Source organism: Misgurnus anguillicaudatus, chromosome 13 (assembly GCF_027580225.2).
Source record: "Misgurnus anguillicaudatus chromosome 13, ASM2758022v2, whole genome shotgun sequence".
NCBI lineage: Eukaryota > Metazoa > Chordata > Actinopteri > Cypriniformes > Cobitidae > Misgurnus > Misgurnus anguillicaudatus.
Window position 1 is genome coordinate 15,611,959 of NC_073349.2, and position 23,042 is coordinate 15,635,000.

At 39.1% G+C, this 23,042-nt stretch overlaps 1 protein-coding gene across 1 annotated transcript in view; it reads right to left on the reverse strand.

Moving 5' to 3' along the window:
- The window catches only part of lamb2 (laminin, beta 2 (laminin S)), a 45,684-nt gene that overhangs the window by 6,214 nt on the left and 16,428 nt on the right, over positions 1–23,042 (reverse strand). Inside the window, exons 3-22 of the mRNA XM_073875152.1 lie at positions 20,072–20,241; positions 19,849–19,984; positions 16,866–16,939; positions 16,233–16,421; positions 14,412–14,475; positions 13,552–13,754; positions 13,319–13,439; positions 12,519–12,707; positions 11,922–12,101; positions 11,292–11,404; positions 10,082–10,161; positions 9,345–9,480; positions 7,333–7,491; positions 6,571–6,698; positions 5,759–5,888; positions 5,471–5,674; positions 5,253–5,385; positions 4,893–5,126; positions 4,031–4,192; positions 7–231 (exon numbers count right to left, since the gene is read on the reverse strand). Of these exons, the coding sequence (XP_073731253.1) occupies positions 7–231; positions 4,031–4,192; positions 4,893–5,126; positions 5,253–5,385; positions 5,471–5,674; positions 5,759–5,888; positions 6,571–6,698; positions 7,333–7,491; positions 9,345–9,480; positions 10,082–10,161; positions 11,292–11,404; positions 11,922–12,101; positions 12,519–12,707; positions 13,319–13,439; positions 13,552–13,754; positions 14,412–14,475; positions 16,233–16,421; positions 16,866–16,939; positions 19,849–19,984; positions 20,072–20,241 (3,030 nt within the window). The remainder of the gene's footprint in view (positions 1–6; positions 232–4,030; positions 4,193–4,892; positions 5,127–5,252; positions 5,386–5,470; positions 5,675–5,758; positions 5,889–6,570; positions 6,699–7,332; positions 7,492–9,344; positions 9,481–10,081; positions 10,162–11,291; positions 11,405–11,921; positions 12,102–12,518; positions 12,708–13,318; positions 13,440–13,551; positions 13,755–14,411; positions 14,476–16,232; positions 16,422–16,865; positions 16,940–19,848; positions 19,985–20,071; positions 20,242–23,042) is intronic.

Genomic DNA, 23,042 nt, shown 5'->3' on the forward strand with positions numbered 1-23,042 from the left:
ACTCACTCCGACAGTTGCGACGGGAAGCATCGCCATAGTATCCGCTCTTGCACATGCCGCATTCGGGTCCATCGGTGTTGTACAGGCATTTGAGACACCGGCCAGTGCTCTTGTCACATGCATTAGGGTCTGACAGGTCAATGTTGTTACTGCAACGACATGGTTGACACTGCCCGCCAGGTTTGGATGGGTTACCAAAATAACCAGGACCACATTCTTCACAGCGGGAACCTGGTTGATAAAGAGAGGGGAGCCAGAAAACAGAATACAAATTACATTGAGTGTACATTGATGACATCATTGCTTTAAAAAATTAAAAAGTGTTTTAAGCTCACATGAAACTACATGAAATTCTTCAACTCAAATTAAATTAAATAGAGAGTCTGTACAAAACTTATCTAAAACAGTTCTAAATTTCGATAAAGAGATTTTATATGCAACAATATATATTCTCTCAGTGCTAACAGAGTTAAAACTGATAGAAAGTATCAGAATCCCTGACACTGCTGTAACACACTAAATCTTGTTACTTTGGCTAAAGATCTTACCCAACCATATGGACCAAATGTCTTATATACTGGATTATCTTTAGTTTTTCTGTTTGTGGCTGAAAAAACATAATAAAAACAGGTTTCTCTATAGACGATTTCAGCAGTAACAACATAAACAAGCGGCATCCGTGGTCAACACGTAACTTCCGATAATCTCCGCTAAGAATAAATAACAACAAAGTATATTTAAACGTAGTTTATTTATATAACAAGCAAAATAAACAACATGTAGATTACCTAGGAAACCAAAACATTTGTTATTTTCGACGAGGTATTTGTTCAAGTTCAGTTTAGCAAATAGTCAGACCATTAAAAAAACTCAAAATGGAAGTAAAGTTCAGACCAGACGCGTATCGCGTCACCGAACGTGCGTCCGATGAAACGGTCTATAAATGACAAGACTGTCAGTGGGGGGGGGTCACACTTCTGATATTTGACCCTGCTGAGGGCTTCAATAATTTCTTTGCATCTTAAAATTATTCACCTTTACTTTATCAAATGCTAAAAGACAGATTTATCTGCTGTCAAAATTAAAACCCCTTTACTGTCACACTAATTCACAGATGGAAAATGCACTTTCAGGATTTAAGTGAAAAGTAGGTATTTAATAGCAATCTACATAGGTATCAGTTTCACAAAGAGCAAATATTCATCGAGGAACTAAACCAGCTTGAGGTTTAGTGTTTAAATAATATTAATACTGTGAGTGGTCTGTAAAGAGAGCTCTACTGGATTATGCAGTCTAATATACACTTGCAAATCACATCACCACAAAAGATGAAAGATGACTCTCCAGAAGATTTATTTAATGCCAAATGATATGTTCAGCTGTCTTGAGTAGATGTGAAATCGAATAACTGTGATAATCTACTGAAGAGTGATGAGATACAAAGCATCAGAGTGAAAACGACAGATTTCAATGGTAAAGAAACAGTTTGAAGAGGTTTTGAATTCATCTCTCCTTACAATCCTGACTGAATTTTGAAAACCTCTAATCTAAAGTCTAGCGCTTACATGTTTCAAATAAGTCTTGCAGACAAATATAAATTACGGCGATATTTATTTCTTTACAAAAATGTTTGTTTACTATATAAATCCAATCCTTTAAAGGGACACTTCACCCATTTGCATTAAGCTTTGTATAGTTAGAACCCCAGTCATGTTTTTGAATGGTCGGGCATCATTTCCTCAGTTGCCACTGAGACAGGAGAAATACAGATTTCAGTGTTGCACCTCCTTCTTTCAATAATGTAAAAATCATAATTTTGCATCATTGAAAGAATGAAATCCAATATCTTTATTAAGGGGGTGAGACTACAAACACCCATTTTCTTGGTCAAATAGGCATTAAATTCTAAATGTATGTTACATTTCGACTACAAATATGACACACTTTCAATAAAGATTAATGTTTCTACGGGTGAAATTCCCCTTTAATTTTGTAATTTCATTGTTTCGGTGAGTTTACTATTTTAAATAAATGTGTAAAATAGTAATAATTTGACTAATGTACATCTACAATTTATATTCACTCTGTTGCTAAGTTCAACTTAACTCATGACCTAAAGCCCGGGATACACTGCACGATAATTGGCTGTCCCAGCCGAAAGATTGCCATCGTGAAACTATCGTCACGATTTCTGTGATCGTGGCTCTCCATCGGTGGTCCTATGTCGTACAGTGAGAGAGGTTCAAAGACGGCCGTTTTCCCGGTCTTGCGTCCAAAGATAGCCTACGATAGTTTTCTGGCAGTGTCAGAAATTCGGCATGATCACCGTACAGTGTGTTTGCTGCTACGACCTGCGCGCCGGTATTTGTTTACCACGAGCGCATGCTGGTGACATTGCGCAACGTGTGACGCAGCCGCCGAAGCTTCCGTGTCATCATCGTACAGTCTACATGCCTCTCGTACCCGAGTTTAAACGATACATGTCGCACAGTGTGATAAGGTAATGATCTTATAAGAGGACAAAAATCGTGCAGTGTATTCCGGGCTTTAAAGGGACACTCCAGTTTTTTTTAAATATGCTCATTTTCTAGCGCCCCTAGAGTTAAACATTTGATTTTTACCGTTTTGGAATCCATTCAGCTGATCTCCTGGTCTGGCGCTACCACTTTTAGCTTAGCTTAGCATAATCCATTAAAACTGATTAGACCATTAGCGACGCTTAAAAATCTTTTGTAGTTACATTGTGTACTAAGACCAACAGAAAATGTAAAGTTGCGATTTTCTTGGCAGATATGTCTAGGAACTATACTCTCATTCTGGCGTAATAATAAAGGACTTTGCTGCTGTAACATGACTGCAGGTGGCGCAATGATACTAAGTCCCTTTAGTATCTTCCAATAGCAGGGGAATATTTTCGGCTGCTGCGTAATATCATCGGCTGAACGGATTCCAAAACGATAAAAATCAAATGTTTAACTATAGGGGTGCTGGAAAATGAGAATATTTTCAAAAAAAGTGGAGTGTCCCTTTAAGCACTGCACAGAGAAACAGTATTGTTCAACTTTTCTAGTTAAAACTCTGGACTAGGAACTCACTTTACATACAGTAAAAAGGGATAGTTCACCCAAAAATGTAAATTCTGTCATCATTTACTCATTCTTATGTTGTTACAAACCTGTATACATTTCTTTGTTCTGATGAACACGAAGGAAGATATTTTAAGGAATGTTTGTAACCAAAACCAAACAAATATGTGGGTAAATGATGACAGAATTTTCATAAATGGGTGAACCTATTTGGGTATCCCTTTAAACTAGCATGTCAAAACTGATCTTGATGCAGTTTCACAGGGTTTAAAAAATGAACATGCAGCGTGTAAGGTGCATAAGCCATGGGAATTTGGGGTGAGTCTCCGTGGTTACTCACGCTTGAGAACTGCCCCTTCAGAGCGCTTTACAATCCCTGTGTCCAAGTAAGGGGGACAGGAGATAACACATGAACAATGTGAGTGGCCTTTATCTCAGATTATGCAACAGTTAGATCTGGTCCTGAGATCTGATTGACCAGCTGGTGTTAGACACTGCTAATATATACTGTAGTAACTGTTGTATAAAAGCAATATCATACTGACAATTGTGCTGTTGTACTGAATCAATTCAAATCAGACTTTAAAAATCACCTACAGCCTTGTTGCATTCAGCTGTGTTGGTATTCAGTACAACCTTAGCAGTCTTGCTCAGATGTTATTGCTTAATTGTGTGGATTTTCTGCATCATACTCAGATGCAGGTGGACTCAGGGTGTTAAGTGGTGATGTAAATTACCAACAATGCACGATCAATATGGGGTGTCACACAGTAAACCCATTTACTTGTTTTCTATCTTAACCTCTGTGGTGAATGTGTGCCAGAAATGTAACTCAAACCTCATTTTATCCACTTTATCTCATGTGTCCGAGGAGAAAGAGAGAGAGAGAGAGAGAGAGAGAGAGAGAGAGAGAGAGAGAAAGAGAGACCAGATGGGTAAAATACCTGTGTAACCCTGATTGCAGTTGCAGACCACCTGCTGGCTGCGGTTGTCTTGGTAACAGGTGGTGGCAAAGTGACGTCCGCTGTTTGGACCCTCAGGACAGGGGCAGGGCCGACACTGATTCCCTAAACCAAGGGCTGGGTTTCCATAGTAACCATTAGCGCACCGTTCACAGGAGGTATTTTATTACATTAGCTTGGGCTGAGAATGAATATTAAACCAAAAAACGCCTGCAAGCTTAATAAAAAAAACGTGTTGCCCTTTACTTTCTCTTTAAATATCTTTAAACTTATTTCTTTAAACAGTAATTATCAATACATACAGGACTGTGCAAAAGGCTTAGGCCACCACCACCAGACTTGTTGTTTTAGAAGTTTATGTCCATCCATATTTATTTTTCAATCTATTTTATTAAGATACAAATAGAAAATACAGGAAATATGTAAAAAATAAAAACAATAATTTTCAGGCACTTTAGGCATCGTCAGCGTTTAGTGTGACCTCTCTTGGCACTAAACACATATTGAGCGTTTTTAAGCAGAATTAAGTTTTCTTTAAAATTAGAAATTAGAATTTAATTTTATTTAGGTTTAAGAGATACTGCAGTTTCCTGCTATTGGTCAAGTGGAAGGGGAGTTTACCCTAAAAACTTGACACATCAGTTTACATTTTATACAGTTTTTAATACTATATACACATTTCCTGTATTTTCTGGATGTATTCTATTAAAAAGACTGAGAAACAAATATATATGATCACTTAAACAACAAATCTAATTGTGACATGCTGGACTAAGACTTTTGCAGAGTACTGTATATTGTAACCACAGCTAAATAAAAGCTGATTGTCTGCTTATTTCCTCCTACCGTTCACACTTATCTCCTGCCGTGTTGCTTTTGCAGTTAAGACAGGCTCCGGTTCTCTGATGGCACTCATCTGCATGACCGCTACACTGGCACGGCCTGCAGTTTGGGAAGCCCCAGTGCCCAGCCGGGCAACCATCACAGCGCTGGCCAAAGGCACCAGGACGACAAGGACACTGCCCTGTGTGCTGATCACAGAATCGACTCTGAGAGCCCTCCAAACTACATTCACAAACTACAGAAAGAAAAACAAAACAAAACAACAGATCAAACAATGTACATTAGTAAATAGTTTTGGTATTGATATACCAGAGTACCAAAAAACTAAGCAAAACAAAAAAACGCTAAATATGGATCTTACGTTTGCATCCAGAAGGTCCAAAGCCCCAAGTCCCCGGCGCACATTTATCACAGCGACGACCTGATATGTTGGGCCTACAGCGGCACTGACCACCACGTACATCACACAGAGAGCTGAGCGAACCTTGAGGATCACACTCACATGCTGCGGAAGAAAGATTAATACTTAATAATAACAAACACAATGAATCCCCTTCTCCGCCACCTCCACCTCTGTTGACACTCACATGGCAGTGCACCGTTGTTAATGAGTGCAGACATGCTGGAGATGAGTTTGACGCAAACTTCGCTCATCTGAGGGCGGGACACACTCTTGGCGGTCTCGTGGCAGCGGTACCGTTCGTAGCTCTGTTTGCGCGTGACGGAGGCGGGGTCACCCGCGGCAAACATCTCAAGAGAAGAGTAGCGAGGCAGAAGGGCGATCTACAGAGGTGAGGAGAAAAGAGGAAGTAAAAAAATGAATGGTGAATAGAAGTTCTGATCTGAGTTGACCTGAGTACTACTTACAGAGTCAACCAGCACAAAGGCATTAGTGGAGCTCAGTATGCTGTTCCTGTCGGCGTAACGGATGAACTCCACACGCAGTTTGTAACTCACTCCTTTCTCTAAACACACCGGGTGAGGCAGAACCACAAACCTGTAATAAAGCAACACAAAATGTTTTAATAAAAAAACATTTTTTTAGGCTTCCTGAAAATTATAATACACTCACCTAAAGGATTATTAGGAACACCATACTAATACTGTGTTTAACCCCTTTCGCCTTCAGAACTGCCTTAATTCTACGTGGCATTGATTCAACAAGGTGCTGAAAGCATTCTTTAGAAATGTTGGCCCATATTGATAGGATAGCATCTTGCAGTTGATTTGTGGGATGCACATCCAGGGCACGAAACTCCCGTTCCACCACATACCAAAGATGCCCTATTGGGTTGAGATCTGGTGACTGTGGGGGCCATTTTAGTACAGTGAACTTATTGTCATGTTCAAAAAACCAATTTGAAGTGATTTGAGCTTTGTGACATGGTGCATTATTCTGCTGGAAATAGCCATCAGAGGATGAGTACATGGTGGTCATAAAGGGATGGACATGGTCAGAAACAATGCTCAGGTAGGCCGTGGCATTTAAATGATGCCCAATTGGCACTAATAGGCCTAAAGTGTTCCAGGAAAACACCCCCCACACCATTACACCATTGCATTAATGAGAAATTGAACAGGTGTTCCTAATAATCCTTTAGGTGAGTGTATATCTAAATGTTAAGAAAAACTTGTCTTGCTTTTTCTCATACTTGACCATTTGTGGATGTTTTACAAACCTGGCACCTGAAGGGAGCGATAGGGTTAGCAGGTCATCCGCAGGAATTGTGTTTCCACATGGACTGCTAGTGGGTATAGGGCCAGGTCTAATCACCAGTACGCGAACCTCATCCCAATCCCGTGGCATCTGTACATAAAGGAAAATGATATAATAAAAAAAACATGATATTTGAATAGCACAAGTGTGTAGGGGGGAGTTGGGGCCTAAAGCCTGGAGTTAGTTTGTTTTTGTGTATACGCCAACGTGCATGCAAGGCCAAACGCGCAGCCTATGTGTAAAAACTGAAATATACTTCTAGCTTAACAGTTAGAGAGTCTGGCTTGTAACCCAAAGGTTGCCAAAAAAAAACCCTGTTGTGAGTTTTTATTGCACGTGATGGAATCAGGAAGAGCGCGAGACTGCAGGCAGCTGAAAAATGAGAGCTTATAACACTGTATATCCATCAGGATACGTGTTGACATTGCGTCTATAATCTGTCCTAATAGTTAACTACTTTGCACTGCTGTATTAATGCGCTTAGTGCCGAAATGATTAAAATCATCTTAGGCTATCAGGGTTTCGTAGTCCTCATGCGCTTGTTTTGGGTGTATGTGACATGAATAAAGAGCGGCTGAGTAGGTGAATGTGTTAGTGTGTGTATGGTCTAATACTGGTGTAATACTGAAGCCAATCAGATTTGAGAACCAAAATGAACTTTGGGATTCAAATACAACACATTCTTTCTCTAAAAAGTAGTGATGTGTGTAAAAGTACTGTTTACCTGAAGCTCATAGCGAATGAGGACATCATATTCCATAGAGTACGGGATGTTGTTAATAGCAAACTCCAGTGTACCACCTTCAGGGACTCGTGCAAATCCAGTGCCTGTCCATGAGGAAGGCCGGCCAGGTTGGTACTCTCTTTCCTCAAAAGTGGATCCCTATGAGACAGAAATGTGTTAACATTTTGTATTGTCTTCTATTTCTGACAATATGTCAGATTAGAAATATGTGTTCTGTGGCTTATTAAACGTATTAATCGCTTAGGGCTGTCATGGTTATGAAATTTGGCTGACGGTTAATGGTCTAATAAATTGTGATGGTTATGACGATTAATTGTCTGTTTTATTGCTTTGACATTTAATTCTCATACATTTTTATGTTGTTTATGTTATTTTCACACATTGATGTGATTATTGAAATGTTACATTATTTAAATCTTTTACAAGGTTTAGCTGGCAGTAAATATTAATACACATAACACATATTTAAAAGTAATTATTTAATGAATATATCTTTCAAAAACTAAAAATTCTTCATAAGAAATAAACACAATAAAGTGTCTAAAAATAACAAAAAAATTAAAATGCAATAAAAAATAAACTGACTATACCAGAACAGGCCTTAATTAGTATCCTTAAAGGAATAGTCTACTCATTTTCAATATTAAAACATGCTACCACCCCAACCAAGAACCGTTGAATCATCCCTCCACCATCTGTGTGCGCGCACGCAAGCGCCGGAGCGCGCCGCGACGCCTCGACAGCATCCAGCTTAGCCCCATTCATTCAATGGTACCATTTAGAGATAAAGTTAGAAGTGACCAAACACATTAACGTTTTTCCTATTTAAGACGAGTAGTTATACGAGCAAGTTTGGCGGCACAAAATAAAACGTAGCGCCCCTCCAAGCGGATTCAAAAGAGGAACTACATTCCATGGCGCAACAGCACCCCTGGGAGCACCTCGACTCGGCGCAGTAACACCCTCCCTCTCCCATTATGAGAGTGAGAAGGGGAGCGGACTTTTCAGGCGAGTCGAAGTACTCCCAAAAGTGCCACCACGCCACAAAATATAGCTCCTCTTTTAAATCCGCTTAGAAAAGCGCTACGTTTTATTTTGTACCCAAACTTGCTCGTATAACTACTCGTCTTAAATAGGAAAAACGCTGATGTGCTTGGCCACTTCCAACTTCATCTCCAAATGGTACCATTGAATGAATGGGGTTAAGCTAAATGCTATCGAAGCATCGCAGCACGCTCCAGCGCTTACGTGCACACACACAGATGATAGAAAGATGTATCAACAATTCTTAGTTAAGGTAATAACATATTTCAATATTGAAAATGAGTAGACTATTCCTTTAACAATAGCATCCTTCACTTCCCTAAATTTGGAATTGCTGTTTTGGAAATTAATGTTTTACCTGGCAGTTCATACTGCTTATTACAGTTTTGCACCATTTCTTTAAATGCTGTTTTATCCACTGTATTCAATGGGTTTGTAATGTATCGCGTTACACTGTCAGATAAGTAGCACCATCTGATACTGTCTCGTTTATACAGGCGCTGCAGCTCCCCCTTGTGTTTTTTAGAGAGATGTGCAATCATTGCGGTGTTCTGAAATCATCGGGATGAGGTCAAACAATCGCAATGAGACGATTACTTAATCATTGTGACAGCCCCATACTGCCCTACCAAGGCTAAGTGCAGTAACTACGCAAACACTGAAACCGAGAAAAATACCCTTAAAGTTTTTTACACCAGCAAGTCAAACATGTTACTGCAATTTTGGCACACACGTTTCTCTGAAATGGGACAAAATTGAACCAGGAGACTTTAACAGATCTTACAAAGCCCATTTCAACCCTTAACTCAATTTTGACCAAATGCGTAGTTACTTGCCTTTGGCTTTGTAGGGCAGTATAATTGCTAAATAAAAATAATATGGATGACATATTATAGGCAACATCTTGAAAGTATATACTATAATGTACTGTATTGAGTTTCACCTACTTGACCCAATTTGCAAGTTTCAGCCTCATAGATGTAGTGGTCCAGGGCCATGAAGAAATACCCAGACTCCACTTGGTTACACTGACGACCAACCATGTGATTTCGACAGTGGCACTGCCCTGTTTCCATTGAGCACCTGAAGAAAGTTAATGACAACAAAATACATTATTGTGTTATGTAAGGGATAATGTATAGGCAGCTGATTGATATCGCAGAAACAAGCCCCTTTAGTGTGATACTTCAGTATCTTGTATCACACTTAAAAGGCTTTTGTGATAACAACCAGCTGCCTGTACATTATCCTGATTATTCCACAGCTATTTACCTCATAAGTAAGGTAAGGAACATTAAATATTGATTGAAATATTTACTCATTTATATTTGCTCATTTTTAATAAATGCACACCTTCGGCAAGTAAAACATGTTTTTTTTTTCAGTTTTAAGACAAGACGTTCAAATGTCACAAACATGCTATTTGGTTTATTCATTTGTAAATATAACTTCATATGTGTTATTAAAAGACACATTTTTATTACATTTTTGTGTAATATTAAACTGTACCTTTCAAAATGATATGGAGCATTCGGTTACCTGTGTTATTAGTTTTGAGCAGTTGTTATCTGGGATTAACAAACTTGCAAATGTTGCACTGGCCAATCACAGTCAAGCATTACAACGAGCAGTGTAATATGTTAGTTTAATGACTGCAAAAGCTCATAAATTGCACAAAACTCACTGGTTGTCTGTGGCTCCGCCCACATCACAGTCACACCCTCTGCAGCCACTGGCGTCGTGACTCAGGGCCCAGTGTTCAGGCTGTGGGAGGAGCAAATACAAAACCAAGGCAGGTGTGATATCTGATATAATATCATTGAATAATATAATGAATCATTTTTATAGTCAGATGGTAACAGTGTTGTAGTACAGTGATGGTAATAATATCTAATGATATTACCATGGTACTGGATAATTGTGACCCTGTCTTGACCTTACTCAGTCAATATTAAATATATAAAAGTTATATTTTCACAAAATGTTTTTTACATTATGTAGGATGATTTTATGTACAAAAAGTAATTCACAAAAAATGAATATACTCTATTAATATACTATAAACACTAAATTACCATGCCACATGTCTACGTTTTAATAGAGTGAACTTTTTTTAATAATGTGACATCACTCATACTAAAGAGATTTGCTGCTTGGCTAATTACAGTATGCTCTTCTCATTCGGTCCATTTTAAGTAATGTGTAAAGTGTAAAACTACACCATCTGTAGGGGTCATAAACCTTTGAGCTAAATGCAGACACTAAGGCCTACTGTAGATTCTTGGTAAATGTTACTGCCCAACAGAGAAGATAAAATATCTTAAAAAAAAAAACCCAATACAATCTTACTTTTTAATCTTACTTAATTTTTTATTGCTTTAATGTATAGTCATAAGGGTCACTTTTTTAAAACTAAGATTTAATAAGTAAGCTTTCTACTGATGTATGGTTTGTTAGCATATTAAAATATTTGGCAGAGATACAACTATTTGAAAATCTGGAATCTAAGGGTACAAAAAAATCTAAATATTGAAAAAAAATCACATTTAAAGTTGTCAAAATGAAGTCTTTGGCAACACATATACAATTTATTGTTGGCTATTGCTACAAATATACCCATGCTACTTATGGCTGGTTTTGTGGCCCAGGCTCACATATGTTTTTATACAAATTTATATGAATAAGCCACCCTGTAAAATAGTTACAATTTCCCATGAGATCAGGCTGCAACAACATACATATTAAATGGAATAATTTATTATTTGTCTGATTAGATTGGCAAGAATTTTAATTATTAGGTAAATTAATTTAGGTAATCTATACTTTCCTAATTTAGACTGTGATACCTAAGCAGACTTATTTGTTGTGTTTATATCTGTCACAACTATACATACCAGACACTGGTTGCAGCTGTGTCCAGTAACCAAGCGTTTACAGAAGCAGTCTCCACTCACAGGGTCGCATGCCGGACCACCGGACACCGTACCTCTGGGGTCACATTTACAGGCTAATGCCACCAGTGAGAGGAAGTGAGAATGATTCATTATCATGTGTAAAAATATAACATAAAAATAGACCAGTCTAAAAGTGCTTGGGTGTTTAACTCCTTCCTTACCTTGACTAAAAAAACTATCCAGCCACTTGCTTCTGACTGCCTGATTAATTATTTAATCCAAATGTACTACAGTTATACAGTCAATATAGGTAGAGGCCTTCAGGAGCAACCTTAAGTTAAAGGCGGGGTGCATGATTTTTAAAAAAACACGAAAAGGAGTCGGGCTGAGTACCAAAACACACTTGTAGCCAATCAGCAGTAAGGTGCGTGTCTATTAACTGACATTGTTGCCTGGGTTGCGTATATGTGGGGCGGGTCTATCAAAAGAAGGTCCAGATACTATTGGGGTAGGGGCGTGTTTGTTTAGGTGATTTCAAATATCAACATTGGATTTCAGAGATCATGTAAGTGCCCTAAGATTTTTTGAATTGAACCTATACAACCTTTTAGGCTACTGTCCTGTACTTACGTTGGCATCCACGGCGGTCACTGGCACTGAGCCCATAGTAACCAGATTTGCATTTATCACAGCGTGGGCCTTCAACGTGGTCTTTACAGCGGCACTGACCAGCGATCATGCCCAGAGATGGGTCATCATGTCCGTCACAAATACCACCATTCAGAGAGCCATCTGGGTCACAGTCACAGGCTGGCAAAGATAACAGATATGGTTTATAGTTATAACGTCACTTTTCTGAGGTTATATGGCATTCACTTTTTTTGTGACCCTGGAACACAAATGTTGCACAGGTGTATTTCTAGCAATAGCCAAAAATACATTGTATGGGTCAAAATGACGATTTTTGCCGAAAATCATTAGGATATTATGTAAGGATCATGCTCCATGAAGATGCTACCTACCGTAAATATAACAAAACTTTATTTTTGTGAGTGGAGTTGCTAAGGACTTCATTTGGACAACTTTAAATCCGATTTTCTCAACAGATTGTTTTTCACCGTCAGATAACATGTTGTATCTGTGTCCTACAGTATCCTACAAACCATATATAAATGGAAATTGTGTTCAAGGGTCACATTTAAGGTTTTAGTTTCATGACACACTTACCCACACATACACCAGGATCTCTGATATCTCTAGCTGGATCCTGATAGTAGAAAGGTTTACATGTCTCACAATTGCGACCCATAGTGTTGTGAAGACAGTTGTCACACACGCCTCCGCTGATGTTCCCCGTCGCCAAATATACCGCCATGTCAAAATGACACTGGTTAGAGTGGCCATTACAGTTGCATTCTGGGAAAAAGTGGAAATTGATTGAGTTTGTTTATATTTCATAACAGTGGTGGCCGGTGACTTCTTTTTTCGAAGGCGCTCGATGCAAAGTTCGTCAAAACATGTATGTAGCCCGTCATGTGTGTGGTTCCCTTTTTCAAAATGTGTGTTCTGCGCGTCGAGTGGACCTATGTGCATCACGTGTTTTGTCAAGATAGGAGCCTGCTGCAGATGCATCTAAAGGGTTTATGATAAAAGAGACGCTCGCGTTTGCTAGATACTCGCATAATTTCATGCGTAATCAGAGTTTACTGTTAAGGAAGTGTCTTGTGTGTATTTTGTGAACGTGAGTGTCTCTTTTATGATTGACGCGTGTGCAGCAGGCACTTATTTTGACAAAACATGTGATGCATATAGGATCTCTTGACACGCAGAACACATATTTTGGAAAAGGGAACCACACACGACACTCCCAACACTTATTTTGAATTAGCGCCCCTCGCATGAGCAGTCACGAGCCGCCACTGTTTCATAATCTGTATTATTGTCTTGTTTCTAAGTAGAAATACCTAAATGTCCTTAAAACTAAGCAAAAATGTGTATGTCTGCATGTATAACAGATTAATAATTACTCTTGCAGGCATTAGTGTTGCGACCCTCAGCTGGTCTCCAGGGCTGGTCATTAAAATAATCATCACATTGTTCACAGTTCAGTCCTTTTGTGTTGTGATTGCAAACACATCTCCCGTGAACCTAGAAATATACGTCTCTTAAATTAATTGTTCAGCTTCTATGATATAATATTAACATCCCAGTCTCTTACTTTTAATTGATGGTTACATTTCAGTCCAAGCATCATACTCACCATGCCCTCTATGTCATCCCTAATCCCGTCAATTGGTGCACACTCGGAGGCGTGGCCATAGCAGAAGCAGTTGCCCCTGACAACCAGCTCATACATGGCATAGTAGTACTTCTGTTTGATCTCAGGGCGTGAATCCAATAAATTATCACCCAGTGTGTGCAGTTTGGTGAAGTTCACACGGAGGTTTGTGATCTTCAGTTGATCTGTGGCAAAAGAAGACATGAGGTTAATGGAAAAACTTGACCCACCAAGCAAACAAATCTGTGATGTAACCCTGGAAAACATCATAATTAATAGTAGAAGAAAAACTGGAAGCACTGTGTTGGTCCACAAACTAATAAAAAAGGCATCAGGTTGGTGTTACAGGAAGCGCACTCACAGTGTTATAACCCCTTTAAATAGCTGTGTGATGATGGCCTCAGGATTTTGGTGCTTTGGTAAACAAAGCAGATCATGACAAACTACCATGTAAATCCGACCACCCAGTTCTGAAAACCTCCTCCAATTTTTGTAGGACTTCACTAATCCCTGTTAACCAATGACCTCTGACCCTGTCTCCTCTGAGCCATATGCACAGTCTGTCAAGCGTGGCAGCCTTTAGCAGAAGTGTGCCGGATGGACTCTAGTTACGCTTCACAGGTACTCAGTGAACCGGGACTTGTGTGATTTATAAGATAAAACTGAGGACCGAGAGAGGAAAAACATGGAGCTTTAAAGTTGCACGTGTGTGCGGGTGACTGAGGGGTTATATATCCCAGCAGAGAAGATCATCCAGGTTCTGTGCACAGGCTGTGTCTTTCAGTCATGTGCTCTTTCTGATTTGATGATTGTCATGGTTTGGATTGTTAGGGTTAACTTACTTTGAATGCGGGGACTGTACGGGTCATCGATTCGGATAGCAGGTTCTAGGACACGATAAATAACCTGAAAGAAAAGAATGTGTATTTCATTAAGAAATAAGTACTTCAGGAATATTTTCGGATTTTGCAGATGCTTTTATGTTGACGTACCTCAATTCGCATAGAATTGCATTTGCATGACACAGATCATGGGTTCGATTTCCAGGGAACACACATATTGACAAATTTAAATGTATAGCTTGTATTGCACTGTAAAGGGGGTTGCACACCGGACGCGCAGCTCAGCGCCGTTCTAAAAAAATTGAACATATTGCTTTCTATGAGTATACACACACTGGCGCCAACAGGTGGCACCTGTCCGCGCCGCCCAGCTATGACTCAGGAAGTAGTCATTGTCGCGCCACTCACATAGTTTAACATTAAATAACATCATATTTGTCCCAAATCATTAACGATTAACATTGACTGCGAATGTATATTTTGCATTTTGAAGTAGACGCTATCTGACTAAGCTTGCGCTATTTAATGTGCACTTCCAGTTTACGATACCTCCGAGTTGTCCTAGACGCAACTCGACATGGCGCTGCGTGTCCTGTGTGCGACCCCCTTTAGTGGCGCACACACACACCAAAAGCGAAGTGTGTATTTGCATTACGTTCCTCGCTCAATATTACTCGCTGTAAAATGGCAAATTTGAACTTGCACAGTTTGAGGCGAATAGTGCGTTTTCATGGCAATCCCGCCGGCCAATTCTTCTGGTGTGGCATTCACACCAGATGCGTAAGAGGCGGCAAGCGTTTACATGTTAAATCAATGCAAAGACTTGAATAGGCATCCTGCAGCACTACGCACGAATGGGGCATTCTGCGCGAAATGAGCGTTGCCGTGGGAAAATCTGAACTTTGGCGGTAACCAATAAGGAGCTTGCTCTAGTAGTCACGTGATTACAGGGAGTGAGCGAAGTCGCAGAATCCCTTTCCATGATTTCTCAAATTACTAGAATTTCACGCGCGGCTTTTATGGGTGAATAAAGCAAGTAAACTCAAAATGTTCAAGCGCCCAACTACGCGTGATTAGCATGTTTTTGCCGTCTCAACCACGCTGCTGTGAACACAGGGTCAGGGGTGTAACAATACATCGATATGGATCGATACATCGTTTTTATTTCTAACAATCTAACGCAGCGATGCCACACATAAAAAATTTATTTGAGGTACCTTTATTTTGACACTCGCCATGTTGTCATTCCTTGATGTAACGTTCATCTACGCATTTCCGCAAAAGCGTGCATTTTTGTTTATTTGCATCTGCTAGCGTCAGCAAGTAAATGGCAACAAAGCGGTTGTAACAGTGAAAACACAACGAAAGAGACAGAAGGCACGTAATACAAAAATATCGATAAATTAACCAAACTGGTATGTATTGTAATCGTCCCAAAGAAGCGTTTGATGTATCGGCAAATTACATAACTGGCGGAGAAAATCGTTAATGTATCGCATCGTAATGAACTGTCCGATTTACAACCCTACCAATTCGAGACATCGCCCTGCACGAATTTGCGTCTATTTGCATCTTTGTATAGACTTTGTATGTAATTTACTTGCGCAAATCGCTGAATCGCGTTTGGTGTGTACACCCTATTACAATGCATACATGATGCATTTTATCACTATAAGTGTTTTCTGGGAATCGAATCCGAGCATCATGCTCTGCCAGAAAGTTATGGTAACATCTGCATGTTTTAGCAAATTAACCGGGGCAACATTTTTCTGTTTAGTAACAGCAGCTAATAAATAATGACCTCATTCACACTGTTCTTACCTCTCCTTCCGCCGACGGCTCAATGTCGGAATATCGCGACTCGCAGATGATATCGTCAATATTGCGTAGAGGACCGTGGGAAATTCCCGGGAAGACGGCATCGCAGTCATGAGCAAAGTAACGGTACACCTGCCAGGTGCGTCCGAAATCTGCCGATCGCTCGATCAACATAGCTTCTGGACGAAATGTCTGTGTACAAAAACAATTATGTGAGACTACACACAGCAACCAATTATGCATTTAAAAGATATCAACAGCCACCCAAACACAGCCCGTATGTACTAAAACAAGGCAAAATTTGAAATAAATGAAATAAATAAATGATACCAAACACCTCGTAATAACTGTTGACTTTGCTTACATGATGGAATATCATACATATCGCAAGTTATTTTGGCAAAAACGACATAACCAAATTCAAAGTTATTTAGGCTAGAAGTGGGTTACTCATAGCCAGACTATATTGGGCCTATAGTTGAAATTATGCCTATTGTTTGGCAGGGAGCTGTGTTCATTGAGTAGGGGTTATCTGTAGATTTCACCTGACAGAAGCTCTGCAAATCATCAAATGCAGACTTTTATGTATTATACATGACCAGTGGGTATATTTTCCTGTGCTATATATGTTTTTACCTTGAAAGTCATGATGAGATGAGTAAAGTGAAATTCTGCCTCCAGGTCCAACTGAAGGTAAACATCAGGCTTTCCTAGCGAGAGAAAAGTGCTCTGCATTAATGTTTTAAGTCACAGATTTCAATACGAACTCAAACATTTCTCATCAATGCATCCAAGTGTACCAAGGTTGTTTATTTCTCATTTAGGAGAAACACCTAGATAAACGTAAAGCCTCCAGGTCTTTTAATAAAATGAACAGTAACATTATGACAGTAACAACAGTCCATGACCTGGACTATATGTGAAATATAATAATGTCACACCCAAATCACTATAGTCTATTTTCTGTCACCAAACACTAGTGTAAATTATAAGGGTCTGGCTCATATTCAAAACCACAATTATATGCACATCATGCCAGTACGCATTAAATGCAGTGTCCTGCAGTGACTAAACAGAGCTAGATAAACTGTACATCAGGTGTTTAGCTCTTAACATGACAGTTTATTATTCATCTAAAGTCTTATAATCAAGAGATAAACAGAAAGGAAAGGAAAGTTGGAGAAAGCAGAGACCACATGTTATATAAAAGCTGCAAAAAATAAGGGGGCAGGGAAGGTGAAGTGGAGCACATAAGGAAATTCATTTAATGTCTTGCTATTTTTGACAATACATGTTTTAGTGTTTTAGCCGAAGGAGGAAGTAGTTAATCCTCAATCCAGAACACCTGGCAAGGAGCCATTGAACAGACTACTGTTGTATGTACGAGTGTCTAGCACCTGCTTTCTCCATGTATGACATACTAAAAGACATTCACTATAGAAAATAGACAAAAACTCTCTCAAGTGCACTTCTGCACAACCCTAATACAGGGGTCACGATGGGGGACTTTTTCTTAAACAGACGGACACTTAAGGATAACTGGTCTACTGTTCAATACTGTTCATTGTACAACATTGTTTCTGAAAAGTTTTATGCGTCATGGCGACATGTACAAAAATAGTGAACATTTCCTGTTAATTCCCATATTATTTTTTTCCTTACTTTAGTGTGAACAAAAGAGTCACTTAGCTGACACACAGGGGCCTGTGTTCACAAAATGTAAAAACTAAAATAAAACTGGAAAGATTTTAATAGAGCATTGTATCAGATGAAAGTATTGCATTCAAGATATTTCAGATCTAAATATATTTAAAGGTAAACACCAGCATTTTTCAATATTTTACTATGTTCTTACCTCAACTTGGATGAATTAATACATACCTATCTTTTTTCAATGTGGCACTTAATCTTTGTACAGTACTTCGTGAATGTATTAGCATTTAGCCTAGCCCCATTTATTCCTATGGCTCTAAACAGGGATGAATTTAGAAGCCACCAAACACTTCCATGTTTTCCGTATTTGAAGACTGTTACATGAGTAGTTACACGAGTAAGTATGGTGGCACAAAATAAAACTTTTGTTTCGAGCCATAGGAATGAATGGGGCTAGGCTAAATGCTAACACATTCATAAAGCGCACGCATTAAAAAAAGATAGGTAAGAACATAGTAAAATATTCAAAAACGGTGGTGTTTTCCTTTAAATATAAAGCACCCAGCAAGGTAAAGAGTACTGAGGCAGTCACTAAGTTCAGAAACCTGTAGGCAAGCTTGGCTTAAACAGATCTTTACTGTATGTTTTTTTTTTGTGTTTTGGTTCTCGTTCATGCCTCTGTGAGTCTCTTTGTTGGTATGCCAGCAGCAGACCCTGTCTGTAATTATCTCTAATACTTCAGGGTTTGGGGAGTGTGTGTCAGGGTAAGATTGGACTCTGAGCTTTGATAAACAGCCAAGTTAACCAAAAATCCTCCTTCATATCGCCACTCTTTTACTTTCATGTATTTTAGTTCTCAGTATCTGCATTCAGTTTACTCTTAGGAATATTCATTTTAAAGGGATAGTTCACCCAAAAATGAAAATGTCATTAATGAAAAACATAAAAAATTACGACTTTATTCAGCATTGTCTTGTCTTCCGCTTGTTGTGAAGCGCATGCGCGAGACTAAAGTCACGTGACTGCAGTGACGCGGCTGACATGTTATCCTCAGACATGTTCGCGAATTTTTTTTAAACTTACAGAATGCGTCTCCCTCAGACTGTAAACAAAGCCTGGGCGCACCAAAAAACAAACAAAAAAACAGCTGGGGCGCACCAGATAACACGTAAGCCGCGTCACTGCAGTCACGTGACTTTAGCGCTTCACAACCGACGCGGAAGAGAAGACAATGCTGAATTAAGTCGTAATTTTTTTTTGGACCAAAATGTATTTTCGATGCTTCAACACATTTTAACTGACCCACTGATGTCACATGGACTACTTTGATGATGTTTTTATTACCTTTCTGGACATGGACAGTATACCGTTACTAGATTTTCAATGGATGGTCAGAAAGCTATCAGACTAAATATAAAACATCTTAAACTGTGTTCCGAAGATGAACGGAGGTCTTACGAGTTTGGAACGACATGAGAGTGAGTCGTTAATGACATTATTTTCATTTTTGGGTGAACTATCCCTTTAATTCCATCCAATTTTATATAATTCATTCTGTGCGCAAACTTTAAGCTCTCGCTGCCTGTGATATTAATAGAGTAGCCTGAACATAAACCTTCTATTAATACTACGTTATGTGTTTTCAGTCTTTGCCAAGCAACTGGGTTTGTAGGGCTAAGAGAGATAATCAGATATCCTGACAAACATATAACTTTACATTTGACATGATTCACAATTCTCAGAGAAAAAGCGGATGTGTGTATTTCCACTGAATCTCTGCAGATTAGCAATCTGGAAATAAATGGATAGTTCACCCAAACAGGAGAATTCTGTCATCATAAACTCATCCGCATGTGTTTGAAACAACCTGAGGATGAGTAAATGATGACAGAATGTTCATTTTTGGGTGAACTATCCATTTTATAATATAAATTTATGGGGCTGGAGATATCGTTCATGCTCTTACCATTCTCAGACTGCCACCAGGACGTCTTGCGGTGTGGTTTGAAGGTGGTGATGACATTCTCAATACGGTGACTCATGGTGTTAGATGAAGGATTGTAAGGCCGTCGGGAATCACAATGGAAACAATTCTTCTCTTCCTACAAAAGGTTGGTAATAGAAAGGGTCAGCATGCGTGAGCTTGATAACTGTGTGCACATGTCTGTGACAGCCACTGAGGTCTTTACCTGCAGGTGGCTAACAATACAGTAGGGTTCTCTCCTATGTAGGCCACAGGTGGATGATGCCTTCAGGTTCTTCTCCCGGCCCACTAACAGGTCACCGGTTGCTGGATAACAGCTTCCATGGGTACAGCCGTGAGCATGGTCAGGCTCCTGTGCGCTGGTCATTGCCAGGACTTTTAAAAAAAGGGGTAATAAGAATTATGATTTTTTATTTTATCATGACTGTTGAGGAGCAAGACTAGATACATTTTTATAGTACAACTTTATATCTTTATTGAAATAAATATATGAACATCAATATATGAATTTTTCCTTTTTTTTTTTTACTTTACAAGGCCGCATTTAATGAAATTTTACATTTTAAAAGACACACAGTGAGTCTATTTGGATCCTTTAATTGAATAAATAAATTAAAATGCTTTCTAAACCCATAACTGGATAAATAACTAGAATTTAAAATAAGAATTTAAAAAAGAATTTGACTACCGGTGCTTGACACACACGACACATGGACAATTTAAATATATGACACATTTTTGTCACTAATATATTTATGTGTTAAGAGGCTATGGGTCAGTTTCCCGGACAGGGTTTAGATTAATCCAGGACTAGGAAATTTAAAGGGACACTACACTTTTTTTCGAAAATATGCTATTTTTCCAGCTTCTCTGGCGTAATAATCAAGAACTTTGCTGCCGTAACATGGCTGTAGGAGGCCCATTGAAATAATGCAGCGCCTGAAAATAGTACCCTGCTATTAAAAGTTACTAAGGAGACTATTTCCGGCTGCTGCGTAATATCATTGCGCCCCCTGCAGCCATGCCACAGCAGCAAAGTCCCTGATCATTACGCCAGAATGAGAGTATAGTTCCTAGCCATATCTGCCTAGAAAATCACAACTTTTAATTTTCCGCCGGTCTTAGTACAAAATGTAACTACAGAAGAGTCAAGTTTTAAATAGAAAAATATCGAAACTCTTTTGTTATTTTAGCGCGATGCTAATGGTCTAATCAGATTCAATGGATTATGTTAAGCTATGCTAAAAGTGGTACCGCCAGACCTGGAGATCAACTGAATGGTTCCCAAAACAGTAAAAATCAAATGTTTAACTCTAGGGAAGCTTGAAAATTTGTATATTTTCAAAAAAGTGGAATGTCCCTTTAAGATATGTCAGTACAAGGTGTTGTAATTTAAGGCAGCTCAAACACGCATTTTATTCTGGGACTAGGATAAGCCATGTCCAGGAAACTGCCCCTAAATGTTTCAGAACAAACTTAAGCAACACTCAACAGCTGTCAAAAAGTCTTGCCAGCTTCCCAAAAATGTCTACAAGAAATGCTTATTGGGATTTGGAGAACAGAGAGCTACACACATTTAAAAGCACTGTGGCCTTTATATCATTTGCTTTAATAGACTGCTAGCTTTCAACGCCTTAATATTTAACAGAAATTAAATGAACACAAATACCATTAGAAAGTCACATGAACCGACCTAAAAGTTCTGAGAAACTCTTGTGAACAAAGTTTACGGACATTATCATCATAGACTTGATTCTTCGATACAACACAGCTGTGTGTCTGGAACCGTTCCATTTCTCACCACTTTGCCACCACACACCTAACACGTCCGTGTACAGTAACACACCCTACAACCAACACAAACACCTGGCACCAAACTCCTAAATAAAACTCATGGCAAACTGCAGGGAAATAAACTCGGAACTGATGGTTCCAATCCAAACTCGAGGGGAAAGCAACATTCTTTCCCCTACAAGCTGAGATCCACAAAATGCAATCCTTCAGAGATGACAAATCTGGCCCTGGCATTACATTTAATCTTTCTGGCAGCAGGCTGACCTGGGAAGTAGTGAAAAAGAACACACAGGCTAAATTATGGGCAGCAAAGGCTTAAATGTAAGTAACATACACTTGGCTTAAAATGACACAGCAGGTGGCAGAACTGAACAAAATGTTACTATAACTGACAAAGGAAAACACTAAAGTTATTAACTTGACTTGTAGTGTAAAGTACGATGCTTTTATCACTCCCTTTCTTTATTTTTAAACTGAAAACTTGTCCTTTATTCATGATTTAAACTGATAGGGGTCAAACAGAGAGGGCGGTCAGCAAGTTATAGCAGAGAGTTAATAAGTATACCCACAAATCATTTTCAGTAGGGAGGTGGGCAGAACAGACAGCTGTTACCATGTGGCATGGTTTTGTAGCTGCTCATTCGGATATCTAGCTTTTAAACCAGGCCCGGAGGTTTGGTTAAGAAAAGCCGCCGCTCTTTTCCTGCCTTACATGGACAAGCTATCAGGAATGTGGGTGGACAGCTGTCAGGGCAGGAATACCTCAGAGTTAACAAAGCCCTGCTGTTGCCTTACTGTACTGGCCGACATCTAAAACCTCACAGTTTAGTTTCTTAATTCAATGAAACATAAAATGTACACTGTGTTGTGCGGCCTATTCTAGTATAATGTTTGAACAACCATTAAGAGTTGTTTTCTTGTAAATTAGCATTTTTATGTTTAGGTTCAGTAATTTTACTTTAATGGCAATGAAAAGTTAGTCTGTAACTAAAACATTTTGACATTTCACAATTGTCACTTTTTCACAAAATTGACGCTGCAAAACCTTTTAAAGCGACACCATGTAGTTTTTCAACCTTCATAATAAATTTTCAAGACCCTTGTGATAGTACATCGACTTTAAATAGGTTGAATGACATATCTACCATAGCCGGGCGGGGTCGGTCTATCGCTTTTACTCATACTTTAAAACTTAGGGTTTCTGGTAGTAACCAGAGCACAAAAAAGCTACAAAATTCGACTGCTTTACGGCATACGTCACTTCCTTCACACAATTTTTTTTTACGTGAATTTTGCTGGAGGCTACTTAAGGAGTGTAGAGAGCAACTTCTATTATGTGACTCTGTGGCACCATGTTAGTGTCATAGACCTATGACATGGGC